Raw genomic sequence first — 22,468 nt, forward strand, 5'->3', positions numbered from 1 at the left:
AACAAAAGACCTCCTGATCTCGGAATCCACGGAATTAGAGTTTCCAATCCTGGGATTGAATCCCGGATAATTTTTGGCCTAAATCCCGGGATGCCACAGATCCTGGGAATTGCCACCCTAATTAGGTACCTCGATGATATCATGTTTTCCTAGTCAATTTTAAAGGCTGGATTCTCAGGAACCCTCAATGTGTTCTTTTGTAGCTTTTGGAAGAACCATCCTTAATTAAGTACATCGAAGCTGGAGTTATATTATAAATCACTGCACACAGCTAAAACGCGCCTGTGTGATGTAACCCATAGATGAGGGATTTCAACTCTGAAGACGCTTCCTGAATTTGCATTTTCAGCTTTTTTTAATAAAGTCCAATTGGTTGTTTGTCCACGTCTTGTAATGTTGGAGCTAGTACATTACCTTCTTCATCTGTATGCTGCCAAAGAGTATTGGAGAAAACAGGGGGTAGCGGAGTCAATGAATGGGTAAAAACCATGAACCCACTGTACCTACTATACCATTATGCCAAATGAAAGAACAAGTCCAAATCCAGTTCAAACTCCAGTCCTAATCCATGCTTCAGATTACATGCTTAAGATGCAGGCGAGTGACACCTCCAAACGGACCCTGGAAGTCAGTAGTATTCATTGTGTATACTACTGCCCTATTTCCCTCTAAAATACTAATGTCATTCTCTATTCCAAAGTTTTGGCATCCTGCCTCAAGTAGGTCCTCCCCTAGCTTATACATAAAGACCATGTTGGCTTTATCCTGGGGAGGCAGGTTCAAGACAACACCAGACATGTAATCAACCTTGTCCATTCTGCTAATGCTGCCAAGATGCCTGCTCTCCTGCTTTCTCTTGCTGCGGAGAAGGTATTTGACAGAACTGACTGGTCCTTCAAGCTTGAAACACTACTTCATTTTGGGTTTGATGGTGCCTTCCTCACTGGCATGCCCTCTACTCTCACCCCTTGGCTCAGTTTTCCATAAATGGTGTTGTCTATGAAACTTTCTCTTTCCAACGGTAATTATCAGGGATGTCCACTATTCCCTCTAATATTTGCTTTACCTATAGAATAAATTGGCTGCTCAAATTCGCCTTTCCCCTGATGTCGCGGGCATAAGCATAAGCTTCACAGAGTTTAAGATTTATTTGTGGATGATGTCCTGCTCACACTTTCCTCCCCAATGTGTCTCTCCTGAAACTTTTAAAAATCTTTTTATGGGACACTTTCGGATTATACTGTAAAATGAATTGCTCTAAGACTGAAGCAATGCCGCTTCATATCCCCGCCACCCACTTGCACCAGTTGCAACATAATTATAACTTTGCATGAAGAACCCACAAAATTCAGGTATTTTTCTAACCCGTACCTACAAATCTCTTTATGAAAACTATCCTGTGCTTCTCGTTACTAATAAGGAAGGTTTATTCCAATGGCATGTTCATATTATACTCTCATGATTTGGGCGGATTGCAGTCCTCAAGATTAATCTCCTACGAAGACCTCTCTACCTATTCCAAGCTTTGCCTGGTTATAGAGCGCCCTCCTGTTATCAGTAGAACCATCTACTCCCTGCTGTGAATTCCAGTGGGAAGATCTGAGTCCCGACGATGCAGAGGACACCTGGTCCACAATTCGGGAACTAATTGTTAGGTCTTCCATATCTACATTGGTTAAGGAAAATTCCTATTAAATGTATTTTCTCTTACGTCCTAGAGGATGCTGGGGACTCCAAAAGGACCATGGGGTATAGACGGGATCCGCAGGAGACATGGGCACACTATAAGACTTTGACTGGGTGTGAACTGGCTCCTCCCTCTATGCCCCTCCTCCAGACCTCAGTTAGATTCTGTGCCCAGGAGAGACTGGTCACACACAGGGGAGCTCTACTGAGTTTCTCTGAAATACTTTATGTTAGGTTTTTTATTTTCAGGGAGACCTGCTGGCTACAGGCTCCCTGCTTCGTGGGACTGAGGGGAGAGAAGTCAGACCTACTTCTGTGAGTTAAAGGCTCTGCTTCTCAGGCTACTGGACACCATTAGCTCCAGAGGGTTCGATCACTTGGTGCGCCTAGCTGCTTGTTCCCGGAGCCGCACCGTCACCCCCCTCACAGAAGCCAGAAGAAAGAAGCCGGGTGAGTATGTGAAGATCAGAAGACTTCAGTGACGGCAGAAGACTTCAGTAACGGAGGTACAGCGCAGCGGTCGCGCTGCGCTCCTTGCTCCCACACACACACCAACGGCACTCGCAGGGTGCAGGGGGGGCGACCTGGGCAGCTGGTTACTGGAGTTTTTTCTCACTGGCAAAGAGCATATATCGGTGCCTGGGCACTCAATATAAAACCCCCGCCAGTATAATCTTTTGAATTTGAGCAGGACTACAGCGCGCCAGGTGGGGGCGGGGCTTAGCAGCACAGCTTACCAGCGCCATTTTCTCTCTTCACAGTGCATGCAGAGATGCTGGCCCGGACCTCCACTCTCCTTAACAAGTACAGGGAGAAAAACGGGAAGGGGGGGGGGGCACAGTAATTTGGTGCTATATATATATATATATATATATATATGGAAGTTGGTATGGTCGGCACTCCCCGAATGAAAAAGAAACTGCCCTGATGCCCTCCTTTGTAGAAATACAGAGAAAGCAATGTCCTTATAGAGAGGGGTACATCCACTCCCAATAATAAAGGAACAGGCGGCACTCCAAGGGTCTTGTGAAAAACAAACTTATATTCAAGACAATAAGTCAAGTAAGTGGCATATTATGGCCAACGTTTCAGCGCCACGCAGGGTGCTTTTTTCAAGGCAATATGCTGTGAAACAGAAACCATAAAATTGCTTCCAAGATCGGACAAGGGGAATACGCCCAATCTCGTCCGATCTTGGAAGCAATTCTATGGTAGGCCTGGTTAGTAATTGTTTGGGAGACCGCCAGTGAATACCAGGTGCAGTAAACATTTTTCAGCTGAAAAGCAGAAGGAAGTTATCTCTTTAATTTTCACATCTTCTCTTCTGATAACTGTGTAATACTCTCATTCTGCAGCTGGCTTACAATTGATTTAGCCAGCTAAAACAGCAAATTTATCCTGCAAGAATAAATATCTGTCATAGATCTCATGAGAAATTTCTTCTGCTTTAAACAGCAGTCGAAATAAAATGCCTTATGGTAACCCCATTGCTTGACATCATTGCAGAGGGTTCTTTACCGATATAGGCAACATTTATTATTTTTTCTAATTAAAAATGACATGCAGCTCTAAGGACCAATAAGGACGGCACCCCCAGGAGGGATTATTAACCGGTCTAATAATTACAATAAGGTTGTTACCTTAGATAATTACGAGTATATTTTCACCTCGGCACTGTGTAATCTAACTCTTCATGCACTATAACAAACTAAATTGGTGCATCAGTATTAGCAATTTGAATGCTTACTTACTGTATATCTTTTAAACAAAGTCACTTTTATTTTAAATAATAATGTAATAAAAGTTAAGTTTTACGTCAATCATTTTTTCATATAAGAGTGCCCCAACACAGAGTCTATCTTTTTTCTCTTTTTCTTCAGTTTCTATCCCAGAAAGGGAAGTAGTAAATGCTGCGATACAAAAGCTGTGTCAACAGAGGGTCATTTTCCCTGTTCCCCCGTCCCAACGGGGGGAAGGGTTCTATTCGAGCCTCTTTGTCGTGCCAAAGCCGGACGGCTCGGTCAGACCGATCCTGAACCTAAAATCCCTCAATCTGTACTTGAAAACTTTCAAGTTCAAGATGGAATCTCTTTGAGCTGTGATCTCCAGCCTAGAAGGGGGGGATTTTATGGCATCAGTCGACATTAAAGATGCCTACTTACACGTCCCGATATATCTTCCACATCAGGCCTTCCTGAGATTTGTGGTGCAGGATTGTCATTACCAATTTCAGACGTTTCCGTTTGGGCTTTCCACGGCCCTGAGGGTCTTCACCAAAGTGATGGCGGAAATGATGGTACTCCTACGCAAGCAGGGTGTCACAATTATCCCGTACTTGGACGATCTCCTGATAAAGGCGAGATCAAAGGAGCAGTTGCTAAGAAATGTGGAACTCTCCCTGACGGTTCTGCGACATCATGATTGGATTCTAAATTTGCCAAAATCTCAGTTGATCCCGACAACTCAGCTGCCCTTCTTGGGCATGATCCTAGACACGGAACTACAGAGAGTGTTTCTTCCGGCGGAAAAAGCTCTGGAAATCCATTGCATGGTCAAGGAGTTTCTGAAACCGGCAAGTGTCGATTCATCAATGCACTCGAGTGCTAGGGAAGATGGTTGCGGCTTACGAAGCCATTCCGTTTGGCAGGTTTCATGCACGGGTGTTTCAGTGGGACCTGCTGAACAAATGGTCCTGGTCTCACCTGCACATGTCCCGGAAAATAAGTCTATCTTCCAGGACCAGAATTTCTCTCCTGTGGTGGCTGCAAAGTTCTCACCTTCTAGAGGGACGCAGGTTAGGAATCCAGGATTGGGTCCTGTTGACCACGGATGCAAGTCTCCGAGGCAGGGGTGCAGTCACACAAGGAAGAAGTTTCCAGGGAAAATGGTCAAGCCAGGAAACTTGTCTCCACATAAACGTTCTGGAGTTAAGAGCCATTTACAACAGCCTTCTGCAAGTGGAACACCTTCTTTGAGGTCTACCTGTCCGGATTCAGTCGGACAACGTAACAGTGGTAGCGTACGTAAACCGCCAGGGCGGAACAAAGAGCAGAGCGGCGATGGCGGAGGCCACAAGGGTTCTCCGCTGGGCGGAAAAGCACGTGAGCGCTCTGTCAGCAGTCTTCCTTCCGGGCGTGGACAACTGGGAAGCAGACTTCCTCAGCAGACACGATCTCCATCCAGGAGAGTGGGCTCTTCATCAAGAGGTATTTGCAGTAGTGACAAGGCGTTGGGGAATTCCTCAAATAGACATGATGGCGTCTCGCCTCAACAAGAAGCTTCCGAGGTATTGTTCCAGGCCAAGGGACCCCCAAGCCAGTGCAGTGGACGCCCTGGTAACTCCGTGGGTGTTTCAATCGGTATATGTGTTCCCTCCACTTCCTCTCATTCCAAAGGTGTTGAGGATCATAAGACGAACAAGGGTTCCGGCAGTACTCATCGTTCCAGATTGGCCACGGAGGGCCTGGTATCCGGATCTTCAGGAATTGCTCATAGAAGATCCTTGGCCGCTTCCTCTCAGAGAGGACCGGTTACTGCAGGGGCCATGCGTATTTCAGGACTTACCGCGGCTGCGTTTGACGGCGTGGAGGTTGAACGCCAAATCCTAGCTCAAAAGGGTATTCCTGGGGAAGTCATCTCCACTCTCCTTAAAGCTAGAAAAGAGGTCACGGCGAAGCGTTATCACCGTATTTGGAGAAAATATGTGTCGTGGTGTGAAGCCAAGAAAGCTCCGGTGGAGGACTTTCAGCTAGGTCGTTTTCTCCATTTTTTGCAGGCAGGCGTGGATGCAGGCCTGAAATTGGGTTCCATCAAAGTGCAGATTTCGGCTTTATCTATTTTCTTTCAAAAGGAATTGGCCACACTTCCTGAAGTTCAGACTTTTGTGAAGGGAGTGCTGCATATCCATCCCCCGTTTGTGCCACCGTGGGATCTTGACGTGGTGTTGCAATTTCTTATGTCTCACTGGTTTGAACCTTTGCGAAAGGTTGTGTTGAAATTTCTCACTTGGAAAGTGGTCATGCTTTTGGCCTTGGTGTACGCCAGACGGGTATTGGAATTGGCGGCTTTGTCTCACAAGAGCCCATATTTGATTTTCCATGTGGACAGAGCGGAATTGAGGACTCGTCAACAATTTCTGCCGAAGGTGGTTTCTTCGTTTCACATAAATCAACTTATTGTGGTGCCTGTGGCTTCGGATGCCGTGACGGTGCCAAAAATCTCTTGATGTCGTGAGAGCTTTGAAAATGTATGTTGCCAGAACGGCTCTGGTTAGGAAAACGGAGGCTCTGTTTGTCCTGTACGCTTCCAACAAGATTGGAAATCCTGCTTCCAAGCAGACTATTGCACGCTGGATTTGTAATACGATTCAGCACGCTCATTCTACGGCTGTATTGCCGTTGCCGAAGTCAGTGAAGGTCCATTCTAGCAGGAAGGTGGGCCCATCTTGGGCTGCTGCCCGAGGGGTCTCGGCACTTCAACTTTGCCGAGCAGCTACGTGGTCGGGTTCAAACACTTTTGCTAAATTCTACAAGTTTGATACCCTGGCTGATGAGGACCTCGTGATTGATCAATCGGTGCTGCAGAGTCGTCCGCACTCTCCTGCCCGGTCTGGAGCTTTGGTAGACCCCGTGGTCCTTTTGGAGTCCTCAGCATCCTCTAGGACGTAAGGGAAAATAGGATTTTAATACCTACCGGTAAATCCTTTTCTCCTAGTCCGTAGAGGATGCTGGGCGCCCATCCCAGTGCGGACTGTTACTTACAGTTGTGTTGTTAGTTGTTGTTTGATTACACAAAAGTTGTGTATCAGTTATGTTCAGCTTGTTGCAGTTTTTCGTTCATACTGTTCTCTGGTATTCCTGCTAATCCAGTGGTACGGTGTGTTTGTGGTGTGAGCTGGTATGTGTCTCACCCGTAGTGTAACAAAAATCCTTTTCCTCGAAATGTCCGTCTCCTTGGGCACAGTTCCTATAACTGAGGTCTGGAGGAGGGGCATAGAGGGAGGAGTCAGTTCACACCCATTCAAAGTCTTATAGTGTGCCCATGTCTCCTGCGGATCCCGTCTATACCCCAGCATCCTCTATGGACTAGGAGAAAAGGATTTACCGGTAGGTATTAAAATCCTTTTATTGCTGGTACATAGTTTCCACTTGGCTCTACAGAAGAGCTCTACCTCTCCAATTTATTGGAGGGGGAGTGGGAATCATGGTACCTTCCTCCATATATGGTGGATCTATCCTTTAATAGTTGTATTCTGGTACTCATTTGCAGACCTTGTTAGTTGTGTATTAAATTCCCCATAACTGTTAACCCTTGGTCCTGTTTTTTAGGTTTTCTCTTTGAGTCCATATACAGATGTGAGGATAAATTGGTGGCCCAAATCCTAACTGCTGCTAGATGTTTCATAGCTTCCCGCTGAAAAAATCCTGCTCCGCCATCTCTTTCTGCTGTTCTCGCTAGAATATAGCACTTGGGTGCAATGGAAAAAAATACTGCTTACCTCAACTCCAAGCAACCCACCGTTCCTTTGGATTTGGGTTACTTGGTATACTTATGCTAGCCCATTCTCCATCCACCAATATGACTTTTTGTTTTAACCCCTCACTCTATTCCTCTCTCTTTTTAGTGTTTCTAAAGTTATCTTTTTGGGCTACTCTCTCCCCCCTCATTTACTTTATGTGCCTTATTACTCTGCATAGTTACATTTATTCTGAACTTCCTGCTTTGAGTTGCATTTACAATTGTTATATTTACTGTTTTTATTAATGCGGCACCTTGCTTTTTTACTTTGTATTGGTTGTTTTCTATTATGTCACTGCTAATTAATATCTCTTTGAAACTAAAAAAATGTAAAAATTATAAAAATAAAACATAAGGAGCTACCAGAGTAGGTTTGTTTTACTAAAAGAGAACTGGAGATCCTGTTCCCAATGGAATGTTTGAAGAGGCTTGAGAAAGAACAGCATAATGCACACATCCCTGCAAGAGGATGTTTTGTCTCTGGAATCCCAGGTAACCGAGCTGTCTCAACTCTTGGGAACAGCTGAAACATCGAATCAGAAGGGCCAGATTAAATGCATGAAATGTAGGAGCTCCTAAGATAGCTGGGAACAAAACAATTGCTATAGCCATCTTTATGTGCAATCTATTTAAGAAACACATTGTATTGAGAAACCCATTGTATATATGAGTAAAAACAGTGACAAAATCACTTTGCAGCCTGAAATGTCTCTACCCTGCAAAATAAGCAGATAGCAGGGCTGACTTGGAAAAGAAAGTCATCACCAAGTAGGTCTTCGGCACTGTTGTATAGATCCATGTTCATAACCTTTGTCCATTGGACAGTCATTTAGAGGAATGACCCACTAAAGCTTCTGCAAAGTGTTGGAGACAAAGAGTCTGTAGAGATAAAATGCAATAGAAGGAATAAGAGGAACTGAAGCTGCAAATGTGACTGGCCCTGGAGTTGTATCAGTTAAAGGAAGCTGATCTATTCAAAAGTCATTTGTTCAGCAGATGTTTTTCCAGCAAAATAGAAAAGATGCTGGGTAAGTGAAAGTTAGTAAAATGAAGTAGTACTCCCTCAACAAAGACAAACACAGTACAGGAACCCTTCTTTTCTTTCAGTCCCCATTTTAAAAAGTGGGGCAGACTAACCAGCATCAAAGTGACGAAGCCTAAAGACTCATACTCTCTGAATCTTGGCCAGGTAGAGCAAATCATGAAAGACTTCATCAGCACAAAAACTGTCTTAGACTCTACAGTTAGCATTAACCTGAGAAACCAAGGGTAAAGCAGCGGAGAAAGCAAAGATGTAGAAAAAACACAGATCAATGCGGTAAAGCATGTATAGATTAAGATCACAATTCATCAGGAGACCACTTTGTCAGAGGAAATCTAGAGATGGAAGTGATTAAGAAAAAGAAATTCAGGGACTTTGATACAATACAGCACAAGAAGCAGGCAAGGACACCCTATGATCCAATCCCCTTGACATGGAACATTAAGCTCAAATGGGTCACTTCATATATTAGAAGGCTACATCAATATAGCCCAAATTGTTGGGTTTCATACTTTTGTTATTTAGGCATGAAAACATGAAACCTTGGTGCCAGTGCACTAGAGGGAGAATGTAACCCCTATTACTGCTGCTAAGTGCACTAGAGGGAGAATGTAATCCCTCTTGCCAGTGCAACAGTGGGAGTGCCAGTGAACTAGAGGGAGACTCTAACCCCTATTACTTCTGCTAAGTTCACTTGGGGGAGAATGTAACTCCTATTGCCTGTACACTAGTGGCAGTGCCAGTGCACTAGGGGGGGAATGTAACCCCTATTACTGCTGCTAAGTACTGACAGTGACGGGATAAACTTGTGTTGCAGAATGTAATGGTTTTAGAGAGGGAGGTTTTTATGGAGACAAGATGTAGTATAGAGACCTAGAGGAGTGCATATCATTGAAATTTCTGAAAATTATATACTTTGACATAACAATGAGTTGGTGAAGAGAGGTCTGAGATACCTGTAGAGCAGGATTTCTGAAACAGAAAGATAGGAGAAAACTGTGACAGGAAGCAAAGAAATCAAGGTGAAACCAGCAAAGTGTGATGGGAGAAAAGTGAGCTTAGAGGAAAATAGCGGGAGACAGGGAAGTTATGAGGAGCGGTGGGACCTAGAACTTGGACTTTCCATTGATATTAGCCAAAGTAAATAACCATAAGCTATAATAAAAATGCCTGCTATAATCAGCCTTAAGTACCCAGCTCTATCAGTACTGCAAAAATGGGAATAACCTGGGCAACCAATACGAATACCTCAAATATTCAAAAAGACTATGACAGCTGTGCAAAACCAAAGATTTCATTAAATCTTTATAATGGACTGATTTTGTAATTTTTAAAGTATTGCTGCAAACTTGCTTCATGTCTGTCAGCTCATGGAAATTGTTCTACTCCCATGTGAATTATCTGATGTGCAACAAGAGCTGCCTTTTCAACAAAGCATTTCCCGCACTGAGAGCACAGAAATGGTTTCTCGCCCGTATGACGTCTCTGATGTTTAATAAGACTTGATACTTGTCTAAAACATTTTCCGCACTCTGAACATGGAAATGGTTTGAGACCTGAGTGAATAACCTGATGTCTACTAAGATCTGATTTCTGTGTAAAACATCCTCCACACTCAGAACACGGAAATGGCTTCTCACCTGTGTGACTTCTCTGATGTCTAATAAGATTTGATTTACATGGGAAACATTTCCCACACTCGGTACATAAAAATGGTTTCTTTACATCACAAGTTCTTTTTCTGCCAAGATCTGGTTTGCGTGTAAAATGTTTCACACCTATGTGAAGTCTCTGGTGTGAAACAAGATGTGATTTCTGTGCAAAACATTTCCCGCACTGATAACATGGAAAAGGCTTCTCACCTGTGTGACTTCTCTGATGTCTAATAAAATTTGATTTACATGGAAAACATTTCCCACACTCAGAGCATAAAAACGGTTTTAGACCTGTGTGAATAACCTGATGCCTGTGAAGATCCGATTTCTGTGTAAAATATTTCCCACACTCAGAGCATGGAAATGGCTTTTCCCCTGTGTGGCTTCTCTGATGTCGAGAAAGATTTGATTTACTTGGAAAATGTTTTCCACACTCTGAACACGGAAATGGTTTGTTTACATTGTGACTTATCTGATGTGCAGCAAGATCTGATTTCTGTGTAAAACATTTCCCACACTCAGAGCATGGAAATGGTTTCTCCCCTGTGTGAGTTCTCTGATGTCTAAGAAAGGTTGTCTTGCGTCTATAACATTTGCCGCATTCAGAACAAGCAAAGTTACCTGTGACAGCTGTAATATGTGTAAAAGTATCTGAGTTATCAGGAAAACATTCAGAATGATTAGAGGGATGTACATTTAGGGTAATGATGTTTTCCCCTGGAGAATCGCAGGTGATGTCATCTTCTATTTTAAAATCCTGACGCCAAATGTGATATGGCTCCAAGGGATTCTTGCTTTTGCGTCCATCTACTGAAAATAATATAAATATATGAAAACAGTCATTTTTATATCATTTGTTTTTAATATTTAGTCAAGTTTCATATTAGGGAGTTATTCAGAGATGTACACAGCCAGATCTGCATTCATCTCTGCACATGCTGAGGGCCACCCATCACAGGGCAAGACCGCCCAACAAGGTGATTCATTACTGTAATAAGTGTTTTTTACTCACCTGTGCTGTTATCTGTAGTGATGTCCTCCTTCCTACACTGCTGATCAGCACTTATATACATATCTTCTTCTCCCTCCATAGGTTCTACCTTCATTTCAGTCAGGTGTTCCACCTAAACCACAAAAAAACAAAAACCTTAAATTGTCTGACTTCATTAACAGAGAATAAACAGTAGAATACAGATGCAGACAGCTTCTCTACAGATCAAATAGTGACAGTCACTTTGGTATATTGGCTAGACGCTAAATTCCATCTACCTGATGCTCTTGTGGGATCCTGTGATTCTCCACTGTACAATCCTGGGAATACAGAGGACGGGGACATCTCTCTGGGGTATCTCTGTTACTGGGACCATCTGTAGGAGACACACAGTGACTGAGTACATTGTGTATATGGGATTATCAGATGATGTGTGTATAGGGGGCCCCCCATACCTAATCTCCCCTGTACAATAAATTAAAGTCTCCCCTTACCCAGTGATGTAAGGGGCTGGTGATTCTCCATCATCACGTCCTTGTACAGACCCCTGTGTTCCTCTATATACTCCCACTCATCCATGGAGAAATAGACAGTGACATCCTGACACCTTATAGAAACCTGACACATAAAATGATAAATTCATCACCCAGACACATCCCCTGGTGTTACTGTATAATGTCCCATTCCCAGCAGTCACCTCTCCAGTCAGCAGCTGAATGATCTTGTTGGTTATATCCAGGATCTTCTGGTCATTGTCTGTGTCATGTATCAGTGAGTGAGGTGGAGGAAACGTGATTGGGCTCTGGGTCCTGCTCAGTCCTCCGGACACATGATTAAAGCAGCTAGGTATCATACACTCACTGGATGTCTTCTTCCCTACTGTGTAATCCTGTGTATTGGAAAAGACACTGTGCTTACATACATTCCCAGATCCCGTCACTTCTCCAGTCATGTCCCTGTATTATTTCTTTAGATGTAAGTAATATCACTGTGATATTCCTAGATCTTTTCAACACCCCGGTCATGTCCCAGTATTATCACTACAAATATGTGATGTCACTGTGACGTTCCCAGATCTCCTCACCTCCCCAGTCATGACCCTGTATTATTACTACAGATGTAATGATATCACTGTGATGCTCCCAGATCCCCTCACTTCCCCAGTCATGTCCCTGTATTATTACTATAGATATAAGTGATGTCACTGTGACACTCCCAGATCCTCTCACCTCCCCAGTAAAGTCCCTGTATTATTACTATAGATATAAGTGACATCATTGTGACACTCCCAGATCCTCACCTCCCCAGTCATATCCCTATATTATTACTATAGATATAAGTGATGTCACAGTGATACTGCCAGATCCTCTCACCTCCCCAGTTATGTCCCTGTATTATAACTACAGAAAGAAATTATATCACTGTCACCTCTCCGGTCAGCAGATGGATAATCTCCAGGGTGAGAGATAATATCCTCTCAGACAGGTGTCTTCTGTCCTTGTCCATCTCGAAAACTATAAGAGTGTGATCCTGGTTCTGGTGGCTGACCGCTGTAGAGTGAGATACATGAGGAATACAAGTTACTTGTATAGCAGAACACATATATACACTGATACAGTGGTTCTCAAACCCGACACAGTTCACTTTTATTTCACCGTGACAGGTGCTCTGTGTATCACCAACTGTCACATTTTAAAAATCCACAGGTGACCTTAAAAACATGAACTGTGGGGTCCAGAGGACAGAGTTTCAGAACCTGTGCACTAATACATTGGCATTCCCTCTGTATGTGTGCAGATAGTGCATTAGGTGCACCTGCACTTCTTGTGTATCTGGCTGCTTAGTCAGTGACACTACAATATGTGCAGGCGATGCAGCGGACGGGGAGAGGGCGTGCAGACAAGACATAGAGAAAAGAAAAGACACAACAATAATGGCAGAATTATTGTAGCATAATACTGGGAGACAGACCGGCCGGCGCCAGAATATAAGGTCATGTAACACTGTGTGGAAGTAGCCGCAAATAGCCAGGCCTTCACGAGTTAGTGACTTCTATGTGTGATGTATATAAGTCAGCATTAGGCAGTGGGCACTATGAGGCTATGTAGTAGGCACTATGAGGGGTCAGCAGTAGGTGGCGGGCAGCAGTAGGTGGCGGGCACTATAAGGCTATGTAGTAGGCACTATGAGGGGTCAGCATTAGGTGGCGGGCACTAAGAGGCTATGCAGTAGAAACATAGAATTTGACGGCAGATAAGAACCACTTGGCCCATCTAGTCTGCCCATTTTTTTTATCCTTTAGGTAATCGCAACCCTTTTTGAACCTTAATTCTGGCACTATTAGGGATCAGCATTAGGTGGCGGGCACTATGAGGCTATGCAGTAGGCACTATGAGGGGTCAGCATTAGGTGGCGGGCACTATGAGGCTATGCAGTAGGCACTATGAGGGGTCAGCATTAGGTGGCGGGCACTATGAGGCTATGCAGTAGGCACTATGAGGGGTCAGCATTAGGTGGCGGGCACTATGAGGCTATGCAGTAGGCACTATGAGGGGTCAGCATTAGGTGGCGGGCACTATGAGGCTATGCAGTAGGCACTATGAGGGGTCAGCATTAGGTGGCGGGCACTATGAGGCTATGCAGTAGGCACTATGAGGGGTCAGCATTAGGTGGCGGGCACTATGAGGCTATGCAGTAGGCACAATGAGGGGTCAGCATTAGGTGGCGGGCACTATGAGGCTATGCAGTAGGCACAATGAGGGGTCAGCATTAGGTGGCGGGAACTATGAGGCTATGTAGTAGGCACAATGAGGGGTCAGCATTAGGTGGCGGGCACTATGAGGCTATGCAGTAGGCACTATGAGGGGTCAGCATTAGGTGGCGGGCACTATGAGGCTATGCAGTAGGCACAATGAGGGGTCAGCATTAGGTGGCGGGCACTATGAGGCTATGCAGTAGGCACTATGAGGGGTCAGCATTAGGTGGCGGGCACTATGAGGCTATGCAGTAGGCACAATGAAGGGTCAGCATTAGGTGGCGGGCACTATGAGGCTATGCAGTAGGCACAATGAGGGGTCAGCATTAGGTGGCGGGAACTATGAGGCTATGTAGTAGGCACTATGAGGGGTCGGCATTAGGTGGCGGGCACTATAAGGCTATGTAGTAGCCACTATGAGGGGTCAGCATTAGGTGGCGGGCACTATGAGGCTATGCAGTAGGCACTATGAGGGGTCAGCATTAGGTGGCGGGCACTATGAGGCTATGTAGTAGGCACTATGAGGGGTCAGCATTAGGTGGGGGGCACTATGAGGCTATGTAGTAGGCACTATGAGGATAACAGATGGGCAGTATGAGGAGGACACTATAGGGCAATGAGATGGCACTATGAGGAGGACACTATAGGGCAATGAGATGGTACTATAAGGTTGGCACTTTCGGGGAAATTAGATGGTACTATGAGGAGGACACAACAGGGCTGTGAGGGGGGCACTATAGGGCAATTAGATGGCACTATGAGGGGGCATTATAGTGCTATGAGATGGAAGTATGATGGGGACACTATAGGGCTATGAGATGGCAGTACCAGGATGACACTATAGGGCAATGAGATGGCACTATGAGGTTGGCACTTTCGGGGAAATGAGATGGTACTATGAGGAGGGCACTATAGGGCAATGAGATGGAAGCATGAGGGGGGGCATTATAGGGCTATGAGATGACAGTATAAGGGAGGTGCACTACAGAGTTTTGAGGCAAAATTATTTATCATTGCTATAAGCTTACCATGAACTCTATGTAAGTACATACCCCGCCAGTCACTGTTTCCAATCACCCGGAATGTGTTACACAACCAAAGTTCCGTCACACTTCCGGCCTGTGCGTTCCAATGAGCATTTCCGGCCTTTGCGTTCCACCTGTCACTTCCGTCAAATGCGTCCCACCTGACTTTTCTGACTCTACGTTCCACCAGGCACTTCCGTTCCGCGTCGCTCACAGGTCTCCAGTCCTCAGGGATACAAACAGTGCGGAAGATCCCGGGTACCTGAACGCGATGTTACAGGGAGAGAGGAGGCCGGTGAGTGACCGAGTTACTGGCTCATAGCTGCTATCATATATATACTATGTGTTATATCCTCTTTATACTGGGCGTTATGTATATTACACTGTGTGTATTGTCCCCATATATCTATAGATGTGTGTGTGTATATATATATATATATATATATATATATATATATATATATATATATATATATATATATAGCACCGAGTATATAAAATAAATAAATTGTGTGTGTATATATATATATATATATATATATATATATATATATATATGTATTTAAGGGCTCCCATCACCACGCCAGTAAGTTCCGCCCACTTCCGTATCCTGGTCACCATACAGACCGGCTCGGATTGCAGGGCTGTTGCCATAGTAACTGACAAATCACCACAGCTGTGTCAGGGTCGGATCTAGACTTTTCTTTTAGGGGGGGCGGTTTACGGTTTAATCTTGACCCCTCCCCTCTCCAGTCCCGACTCCTCCCCTCTCTCGTCTTGACTCCACCCCTCTCATCTTGACCCCTCCCATCTTGACTCCTCCCCTCTCCCGTCCAAATTCATCCATCACACAAATAGGTATAATTGCAGGTAAAGGATTTGTTAGTGGATGTTAGGTATAATAATCACTTCTACAACACATCAAAGCAAAGTTGCCCAATATGACATCTATCCAAATCCCTCCTTATGTTCATCATAATGTATGACACGTCATGTACAATTGTGATACCTACAGTATAAAAAGTTATAATCCCCTAATATTGGGGTATAGCAAAAGAAAATTAAATATAAACAAAATGTCTGGAGTAATTATTTGCAGCTATTTCTCATCTTAATATGAGGTACTGATATAGAGACAGTCAATCATCAAGGTTTATATGTCAACGTCGTTATGAAATACAGTATTATCATAAACCTTGATGATTGACTGAATCTATATAAGCGCATTATATTAAAATGAGAAACAGTAACAATGTGATAATACCTATAATTCCTTTCTTTGGGATACTAGCAACTTTTATGGATACAAATGGTAACAACTGGCATTTTATGTGTTACTGAACCAGGAAGGGAAGACACATTATAATACCCTGTTATATTATTATAATAAGGGGAACTGCTGAATAGTACCAAGGGGATTTTAGGCACAGAGTCTTGGGGGGTTAGACCAATTATTTGATAATCCCACACAGTACTCAACACTTGCCAACCCTAATAGATGAATTCCACATTTGTAATTGTCCAATAATGGAGTTTGAGACTAACCAGGATTAAGTGAGAGTACGTAATACTCGCAGGAGTTCACCTGTAGATTAAAATCCCTTTTGCATCTATGTGCCACATAGGTTTGGGAAATCCCCCCACCACCCTTTTTTTTCCAGAAAAATGTTGCAAGTATACCATAGTTATCTGATTGATACAATTAATTTAAGGAATTATAGGTATTATCACATTGTTGTATAAAATTTAGCCAGTGCTACTGCATATGTAGGTTGTTCATAAATATACCACTTCAGATACAGCAGATGTCATACTTCTTATTAGGCTCATTCAGCTATCTCCAATGAAAGGGATAAGCAAATATAGTGAAGTACTGTTTAATAATTGTAAATTTCAGCCAAACCTGAGCCTGCACCAGTGGGAGAACCCAGGACTTGCACTGTTTCAAGTGCATTCTGAACTGCTTAAATAACAGTTCATGTCTAGCTGGAATTGTCAAAATTTGGCCACTTGGAAATACATGTGATCTGTGTGGAGTTTATATGTTTTCGTTTTTCTCATATTAAATCTTACAATTATTAAACAGTGTTTCACTATAATTGCTTATCTCTTACATTTTGGGTATATCTGAATGAGCCTAATAAGAAGTATACTGTGAGATATGACATCTGCTGTATCTGAAGTGGTATATTTATGAATGACCTACATACTGTATGCAGTAGCGCTGGATAACTTCTATTCAACCTTTTTTGGCACATATTTGGTGAAGATGTGAGGATACCTTTAAGTAAAATATTGAGCTCACCGAGAAGCTTTTTTCTGCTTGTGCGCACTGCTAGGATTGTCTATTTTATAAATCTATTATCAGATTGTTACTGTTTCTCATGTTAATATGAGGTGCTGATATAGAATAAGTCAATCATAATTAATCCAGACATTCTGCTTTAATTTTATATTTTTTTGTTATACCCCAATATTAGGGAATTACAACTTTGTATACTGTAGGTATCACAACTGTACAGGACGTGTCATAAATTATGATGAACATATAGATGGTATAATAGAGGGCCATCAAAATACGGCATTTGTGGCAACAGTAGTGACAAGACATTTGGCATAATTCAAACTTGATCGTAGCCGTGCAGCTACGATCAGTTACTCAGACATGCGGGGGGGGGGGGGGGGACCCAGCACAAGGCTAGTCCGCCCCGCATGTCTGACTCCCCACCGTACAAGTTCAAAACCATCGCACAGCGGCAATGCTTTTGTACTTGATGAGTAGCACCCTACCAGCGCAGCTCCTGCGCACAGGCAGGGAGCTACTAGTCACTGACCGGGTCACAGCGGCTGCGTGTGACGTCACGCAGCAGCCTGCCCCCCGCACGGTCCGGGCACACCTGCGTTGCCTGGACCGCACCCCTAAAAAGGCAGCAAAACGCCACCGGCCCGCACCCTCCTGCCCAGCGTCCGCCTCTGCCTGGCAGGGCTGAGATGGCCGTCGGCTGTCTGGCATGCACCAGCGTATATGTGCAGTTCAAACCTGAACGGCTGCTGTGAGAAAATGCACAGCAGTGATCAGGTGTGAATTAGGCCCCTTGTCTGTAATGACATCAGTTATAAGAGAGTGAGGCTCCCGAGGACGCACCATATCAAGCAATTGAAATATTTCTAGGGATTTGGATAGATGTTATATTGGGGGACTTTGATTTGATGTGTTGTAGAAGTGATTATTATACCAAACACCCACTAACAAATCCTTTACCTGCTTATCTTGCAATATATCCCTACCAGCTATTAGGGTGCCATTTATAATCAAGGGATCTCTCCCACTGATATATAAACTGATGCACATTATAGGACCAATGCTATACAGGAACTTGAAGACGTTAATACTCATTTGTGAGGCTATAGTGAGGGCACCTTGTAGGGGAATTACACGGTGAGGACAATTCCGAGTTGATACCTTGTAGAAGGAGTATGGTGTTATGAGAAAGTAACCAAATAGAGGACAGATTAGCATACACCATATTTCTTGTATAGCATTTTTATACACATTTTCTGTACTTTTACACGCATCTCTCTATTATTTTAGTATTTCACTGACAGGACATGATATGTAATGTTTAATATTATGAAATACAAGGAATATTTTAAAACCTATAAGTGCATCTACTACAGACATCCTCTGTTCTACTGTATCGCACATATGTGAGACTCAACCTGTAATACCCTGCCTAGGGAATATGGCAAGAAGATCTCTTACTGGCTGGTTCCTCTGCAACAGGCTGGTAAGATGGTCCCTTTTCCACAGGCTGGTCAATGGCACAGATTGGCAGGAAAGTCCCTCTGGCTGGTCTCTGGGTGCAGGAATGCAGCATGCTCTCAGTGTGGAAAAAAGTAAACACACTATAGTATACTGTTTGTATTAGCCCACTAGCCTGTCTTATAAGTGAAGCCACGCCCCCAACACACAGCCACACTTCCTGGATCTGTTATCAGCAAGGAGACGCTGGGGAGATGAAAGCAGTCTCAATCAACAAACTATGTTGATTGATTAACTGCCGTGCAGGCCAAAAGGGTGAGTGAGGAGGAAGGGGCACCCGCTGTGAGCTGCTGCGACTCACACCACTGACTATAGCTGACTGACTATAGCTGACGGCCAGCTGAGATAGGAAGGGGTTAAGGAGCAGGACTTCACAGACAGATTGTCTGTAGGCAGAAGTGTGCTAGGGGGGGCGATCGCCCCCACCGCCCCCCTCTGTATCCGTGCCTGAGCTGTGTAGTACAAAAAATACACACAACACATTAAAACACATTGAACAGCTAAAAACAAACAAAATATGAAAACCGTCGTTAGTTACATCATATCGAATATAAAGCTTATTAGGCATCTCAAACTATTTCGAATATAATAAAGGTTCACATTAAATGTAACTATACTGAAGGAACAACGATAATATGAATATCTTGTGTATAATGTAGTACCCCAAATATTCCAAGTTGAGCTGCACAGATGTCAATCAGATTCAAATTCAATTAAAGACCTGTAAGCCCAGTGTCTCGTTCAGGCCTCGGGGAACCAATGTGTCTAAACGCATGATCCACTCACATTCCCGCTGTAACAATTTCACAGATCTATCGCCACCCCTGTTAAGCGGCGGCACATGATCTATAATGCGATATCTCAGGGTAGACAGATTGTTTCGCCTCTGTGAAATGGCGTGCAACCGGTTGTACACTCGACCGAGAGTTCAACGCTGCGCGTATAGCAGCACGATGTTGTGCCATGCTCTCACGGAAAGTAACCTCAGTCTTGCCTATATATACCTTTGCACATGGACATGTGATGGCATAGACAACAAAACGACTCGTGCACGTTAGCCGATGTCTGATGTCAAATTTCTGGCCCATAATGACGTATCAGGTATGAATAAACATGTGGGTGTGAGCTTTTTGGGTAAGCCTAAGAATGGTTGTTTTAGGTGCCCAAATTGCACCACCTGTGGGTTTTTACAGACTGGCCCTAGTTTTCACCATCCTTTCACGGGCCAGAAATTTGACATCGGACATCGGCTAACGTGCACAAGTCATTTTGTTGTCTATGCCATCACATGTCCATGTGCAAAGGTATATATAGGCAAGACTGAGGTTACTTTCCGTGAGCGCATGGCACAACATCGTGCTGCCATACGCGCAGAGCCGGCCCTAACCAATATGATGCCCTAGGCAAGATTTTGGCTGGTGCCCCCTAGCACCACCGCTAGTTCTGCAGGAAATGTCTGGCATGAGTCAGCTGGCAGCTCTGCTAAAGTCAGGCGCCTTCTGTTTATGAAAATGCATCTTATTTGCATTACTATGTGGCTAGGATGCACAAGCAGCTTCTGCTGATTAAAATGATATGCAGCATGCCTATATTCTGTGTGTGGCTGCGGCTGTATCTGCATACGAAATGCTACAATACAGTGATTTTCAGGAATACACACAACGTAGCATTTTGTATGCAGATACAGCCGCAGCCACACACAGAATATAGGCATGCCGCATATCATTTTAATCAGCAGAAGCTGCTGGTGCCTCTAAGAATACCAAAATGCCATAGGCATTTGCCTAGTTTGCCTATGCCTAAGGTCGGCTCTGCATACGCGCAGCGTTGAACTCTGGGTCGAGTGTACAACCGGTTGCACGCCATTCGCAGAGGCGAAACATAATCTGTCTACCCTGAGATATCGCATTATAGATCATGTGCCGCCGCTTAACAGGGGTGGCGAGAGATCTGTGAAATTGTTACAGCGGGAATGTGAGTGGATCATGCGTTTAGACACATTGGTTCCCCGAGGCCTGAACGAGACACTGGGCTTACAGGTCTTTAATTGAATTTGAATCTGATTGACATCTGTGCAGCTCAACTTGGAATATTTGGGGTACTACATTAAACACAAGATATTCATATTATCGTTGTTCCTTCAGTATAGTTACATTTAATGTGAACCTTTATTATATTCGAAATAGTTTGAGATGCCTAATAAGCTTTATATTCGATATGATGTAACTAACGACGGTTTTCATATTTTGTTTGTTTTTAACTGTTTAATGTGTTTTAATGTGTGGTGTGTATTTTTTGTACTACACAGCTGTGGTGAATTGTCAGTTACTATGGCAACAGCCCTGCAATCCGAGCCGGTCTGTATGGTGACCAGGATACGGAAGTGGGCGGAGCTTACTGGCGTGGTGATGGGAGCACTTAAATATCGGTATGTGCATTTGATTTTGTAAATGGCTTGATAGAAGTGCTGAACGGTGCTGAAACGTTGCCCTAACAGCCGACTTGTGTCATTTTTGAACAGCCTTGGAGTGCCGCCAGTGGAGGAGTATATTACGTGCAGCCGTGCGGGCTGCTATGTGGAAGGCACCGGGCGCAGCAACTTAACACATGTCAGGGGAGTGCCGGAGCTGGAAAAAAAAATAAATATATATATATATATATATACCATATCAATCAATGTCACCAATATTATGACAGCACATCTAGCATTAACTGAAGATCTAGCAGTTGGACTCTTTAGGTCCAGACCACATAGGAACTCTTGTCAAGTCCTATGTCATGAATCAGTTTATATTTTATTGTATACATGTTGCAAATAACACGAGAAGTTTAATCACTCATAGCAGCATTTACATGAAAGATGTCGACGTGTCGGTCTACAGGGGGACGTTTGTCAAGACAACGGTGACACATGTAGAGAGGGTGCAAGCCCATCCTGTATGTTCCACCAGGCCTATTTATAACCACCTTGCATCCAAAGGACTCCCTCACGTGGGACGCCTCTGAAAGTGAAGTCATCAGTACAGAAAGGCCACTTATGGTCTATGGATCTAACAGGGAAAAAAACAAGTCTTTATGGGGGTCATTCCGAGTTGATCGCATGTAGCAACTTTTTGTCTATGGGGGAGTTTATTTCTGCATAGCAGGGCTGCGAACGCTTGTGCAGCCCTGCTATGCAAAAAAAGTTTCCTATAAAAGAAGACCAGGGTATGAGTTACTTACCCTGTGCGATCGATCCAGCGATGCAGGTCCCGGAATTGACATTAGACATTCGCCCTCAAAACGCCTGGACACGCCTGCGTTCGCCGAACCACTCTAGGAGAACAGTCAGTTGATGCCCCCGGAACGCCTTCCCCCTGTCAATCTTCTTGTGGTCGCCTCTGCGACCCCTTCCTTCATTCGCGGCATCACTGCCCGGCGATGGGCAACGACGTGCCTGCGCAATGCGTCCGCCGCGCATGTGCAGTTCCGACCTGATTGCACGGCTGCGAAGAAGTGCAGCATGCAATCGGGTCGGAATGACCCCCTATGTCTTTTACACAATAACCCCCCTCTAAACAACCAGACAAAACACAGCCAGCAATATTCAAAATCGGAAGCGCAGCACTTTCTCCATGCGTCTTAAGCCGTGGCATGCAAACCGGAAGTGCGGCAGCGCTAGGGGGGGAAAAAGCACTGTTCCAGCAGCGCAATGTAAACAGAGCAGTATACAACTAACGCAGGCAGTAACTTCTGGCCAGCGCTCTAGACTGTGGAACGTAAAACCGGAAGTAAGACGACTGTATAGAATACAGACTGATCAACCACGGCCGCAAAAGGATACAGCACATGGGTACATATTAGGGCAACATAGAGCCACGTTCATAAGTAATACGTACGCAGTTACCATTGGCCAAAACAATTTAGCCAAAAATCATCTAAGGAAAACTGCGCATATAACCACGTTCAGTCTGCGTTCAACAGGAGCCACACAC

The 22,468-nt window shown here is 44.2% G+C and overlaps 1 protein-coding gene and 1 long non-coding RNA gene across 2 annotated transcripts; one reads left to right on the forward strand and one right to left on the reverse strand.

Annotated features, from left to right (window-relative positions):
• Nucleotides 1-6,729: 6,729 nt before the first annotated feature.
• Nucleotides 6,730-12,436, reverse strand: LOC135054683 (oocyte zinc finger protein XlCOF7.1-like). The gene is made up of 6 exons (XM_063957940.1): nucleotides 12,320-12,436; nucleotides 11,589-11,780; nucleotides 11,386-11,509; nucleotides 11,170-11,267; nucleotides 10,913-11,024; nucleotides 6,730-10,710 (listed from the first exon to the last, which is right to left on the reverse strand). Exons 1-6 carry the CDS (start codon nucleotides 12,395-12,397, stop codon nucleotides 9,614-9,616), a joined length of 1,701 nt encoding a protein of 566 aa, XP_063814010.1. The 5' UTR covers nucleotides 12,398-12,436; the 3' UTR covers nucleotides 6,730-9,613.
• A 2,374-nt stretch (nucleotides 12,437-14,810) lies between these two features.
• LOC135057474 (uncharacterized) lies at nucleotides 14,811-21,394 on the forward strand. The gene is made up of 3 exons (XR_010244145.1): nucleotides 14,811-14,966; nucleotides 20,803-20,922; nucleotides 21,016-21,394. It is a non-coding gene; the product is annotated as an uncharacterized LOC135057474 (long non-coding RNA).
• Nucleotides 21,395-22,468: the final 1,074 nt, after the last annotated feature.

Source organism: Pseudophryne corroboree, chromosome 3 (genome assembly GCF_028390025.1).
Source record: "Pseudophryne corroboree isolate aPseCor3 chromosome 3, aPseCor3.hap2, whole genome shotgun sequence".
Classification (NCBI taxonomy): Eukaryota; Metazoa; Chordata; class Amphibia; order Anura; family Myobatrachidae; genus Pseudophryne; species Pseudophryne corroboree.